The 3138-nt window shown below is 41.2% G+C and overlaps 1 protein-coding gene across 1 annotated transcript; it reads left to right on the top strand.

The window, feature by feature from the left end:
- On the top strand, positions 1 to 2307 carry LOC114185805 (cytochrome b561 and DOMON domain-containing protein At4g12980-like). Its single transcript, XM_028073725.1, has 3 exons — positions 1 to 882; positions 1558 to 1812; positions 1893 to 2307. Exons 1-3 carry the CDS (start codon positions 247 to 249, stop codon positions 2148 to 2150), a joined length of 1149 nt encoding a protein of 382 aa, XP_027929526.1. The 5' UTR covers positions 1 to 246; the 3' UTR covers positions 2151 to 2307.
- The last annotated feature ends 831 nt before the right edge of the window (positions 2308 to 3138 follow it).

The raw sequence follows: 3138 nt of genomic DNA, 5'->3' as shown, positions 1-3138 counted from the left end.
AGATGGACCTTCATTTATTTGCGGTTTCTCCTTCTTCTTCATATTAATGCATTGTTTTGCACATAAAACATAACAGTTTCTTTCTGCATTCGCGTGTTCTTAGCTTTCCCTTAATTCCCGACCTTACATTCTTAACTTCACCAACTCATCTCCTCACCAAACATAACAAAACCTACTTGTCTTTACTATCTTGTTCTCTCTAAAACCCACTCTCCCTTCTTTCTCCTCTCACCACCACCAACACCAATGACTTCACCGCCTTCTCCAACGCCTCCTCAACTCCTCCTCCTCCTCTTCGTCCTCGCCGCCAGCGCCGCCACGCCCTCCGCCCTCACCTGCACCACGCAGAGGCTCACCGACTCTGCCAACAAGCTTTTCGCCAACTGCGTGGACCTCCCCGTGCTGAACTCCTTCCTCCACTGGACCCATGACGCCGCCAACGCCTCCCTCTCGGTGGCCTTCCAGGCGGCGCCGCCGAGCCCAGGAGGGTGGGTCTCGTGGGGGATCAACCTGAAGGGGGTTGGCATGGTGGGGGCGCAGGTGCTGGCTGCGTTCAAGGGCGGCGACCGCGGCGCGGTGACGGTGAACACGCTTGACTTGAAGTCATACAGCGACATTGTTCCCGGGAAACTGTCGTTCGACGTGTGGGATATGAGGGGCGAAGAGGTTGGAGGGGTGATCAGGATCTTCGCGAAGGTTAAGGTTCCGGAGAAGGTGGAGAGTGTCAACCACGTGTGGCAGGTGGGGCCCTCCGTTACCGCGGGGAGAATAGATAGGCATGACTTCAAACCCGCCAATTTGAATTCCAAGGGTATTCTTAGCTTCACTGGGGAACAGAGCAATGTTGCCCCTGCTGTCGACCCCATCACCAAGAAGAAAAATGTGAGCTTTTCTGTTTCTTTTTTTTTTCTTTTTGGAAAAGGAAAAAAAAGTGTGTTGTTTTGTTCTGGTGGTGGTGTTTTGGCAGCTTTAATTTTGACTATGGGGTTGGTTATCATTCCTGACAAAAAATTCTAATTGTGATGGGAGAATACGAACCGCGACTGTGTTTGTCGTGGAGAAATGGGTTTTTTCTTTGGTTTAAGAATGTGGGGTTTTTGTTTTTATTGCGAATTTCTGGGATGTCGGAAAACGTTTTTTTTTGGATGGGAGGGGTCGATTTTCTGAATTTGTTGATGCACAGTTGTGGTTTTGGTTTTTAATTGGTTTTTGAGATTTCAGAAAGAAATGAAAAACAGGGCTTTTCTGGGTTTTTATTGGTTGTTGAGATTTCAAGGAAAGAAGGTTTTCTTTTTTTTTTTTTGGTGATTTCGGAAGGGGGTGTTTTTCTTTTGTTAATTCTTGTATGGCCAAGTGTGAATTTTGGGCTTTGTTTTTCTTTTTCTTTTGTGATTTTGGGGAAAATAAAGGTATTGTTTTGGTTCTGATCTGTTTTGACTTGTTTACATTTTTAATCCAAAAGGGTGTTTGTTTGTTGACTTTTGTGGGTGTTGAAGAAAATGTTTTTAGAGTTTCCGTTGTGTTGGATAGAAATGATGTGATTTTGTTGAATGACAGATTCATGGAATTCTAAATGCTGTGAGTTGGGGTGTGCTGTTTCCCCTTGGAGTGATGATAGCAAGGTACATGAGGAGTTTTCCATCTGCAGATCCAGCTTGGTTCTATATCCATGTTGGTTGTCAAATCTCTGCTTATGCCATTGGTGTTGCTGGATGGGGAACTGGTATGAAACTTGGAAGCCAATCAGAAGGGGTTCAGTACAGTGTGCATCGCAATCTTGGAATTGCCCTCTTTTGCTTTGCCACTCTACAGGTAAATCACATATTCTTCTTCTTCACATCTTAATCCATTAAGGATGAAGTTTAAGGCTGTTGGTGTGAGAAATTTTGCAGATTTTCGCATTGTTCTTGAGGCCAGTGAAGACTCACAAGTACAGGTATATATGGAACGCGTATCACCACTGCATTGGGTACACTGTGGTTATCTTGGGAATCATCAACATATTCAGAGGCTTCAGCATCTTGCATCCTGAACAGAAATGGAAAACTACTTACATTGGAGTGCTCATTGCGCTGGGCGTAGTTGCCTTATTCTTGGAAGTCATCACATGGATTATTGTGCTCAAGAGAAAGTCTAATAAGTCTCCCTAAACTTATCATCAATACAACACTGCACAAACCCAAACCCATATTTGTGATTCTTCCCTTCACTGAACTTGCTCTTCCATTTACCCCTTCTGTTTCCTTTTCTTAAATTTATCACATATCTTTGTATAAGCTTTGGTGATTATAAAGTATAGATTTTTCATTTGGTGTTGGATTACTTTTAAGTAATCTTTTACCGTGCCAATACGCAAAGAACTCTTTGATAGACACCAGACGATAAAAATCAATTCGACTGTGCGGAATTTCATTGTCCAGCTACATTACAAACCAAACTTGGCCACAACTATGCTGGTCATGGCTTATAATCCAAATGAAAGATTCCTAAAATGGATATTTCTCAGCGTGTGGTTGATGCAACAATTGAAAATGATGTTAAGAGATATGTTCATTAATTGAAAAGACAACTATTAAAATTTAAATAATTATGTATTTAATTTAATGTGGAGCGGTTTTCAATCTTAATTTGTTTTTGTTTTTACAGTTACCGGGAGTTACTTTTGGTAAAGTCAATACTTATATGATAGTGATTAGTGATTCCCACCATGTATGCATCAGAAAACTCATGAACATAAGTGATTGCAATAATTTCACATAATTTATTATGAGAGAAAAAGTCACAATTCTACTTAAAATTCTCAATTAGCTCTTGACAACTTTCTTTACATTGTCGGAAAAGATGAAGGTGGAAAGAGCTCATTGGCTCATGCAAGATTTGAGGTAACCTTTGCTTTGTTAATTGACCAAAAAACATCACACTTTTGTTTAACGTTAAGCTTTTTCTTAACGTTATCTACCAAACCATACTTTATCTTAATTTGATTGTATAGTTTCCCTAAAGTTATGGTCCCTCAGGGACAGCAATGTTCACTGCACCCTTATCTCCACAATCGCCACAATCCCAACTAATGCTTTCGCTTTCGTTACTCATGCTTTTGTTGCTTTCCCTTTAATCATAACCTTGTTTTATGAGATT

The sequence above is a fragment of the Vigna unguiculata genome, chromosome 5 (genome assembly GCF_004118075.2).
Source record: "Vigna unguiculata cultivar IT97K-499-35 chromosome 5, ASM411807v1, whole genome shotgun sequence".
In the NCBI taxonomy this organism is placed as follows: Eukaryota; Viridiplantae; Streptophyta; class Magnoliopsida; order Fabales; family Fabaceae; genus Vigna; species Vigna unguiculata.
The sequence above is the reverse complement of the archived record's forward strand: the minus strand, read 5'-3'. Positions and strand labels throughout refer to the sequence as shown.

Excerpts from the sequence above, each read along its gene's own strand:
- LOC114185805 (XM_028073725.1), top strand. The coding sequence starts at position 247 with ATGACTTCACCGCCTTCTCCAACGCCTCCTCAACTCCTCCTCCTCCTC. Across the intron at positions 883-1,557 it reads CCATCACCAAGAAGAAAAAT|ATTCATGGAATTCTAAATGC; the intron begins GTGAGCTTTTCT and ends GTTGAATGACAG. Across the intron at positions 1,813-1,892 it reads TTTGCTTTGCCACTCTACAG|ATTTTCGCATTGTTCTTGAG; the intron begins GTAAATCACATA and ends GAAATTTTGCAG.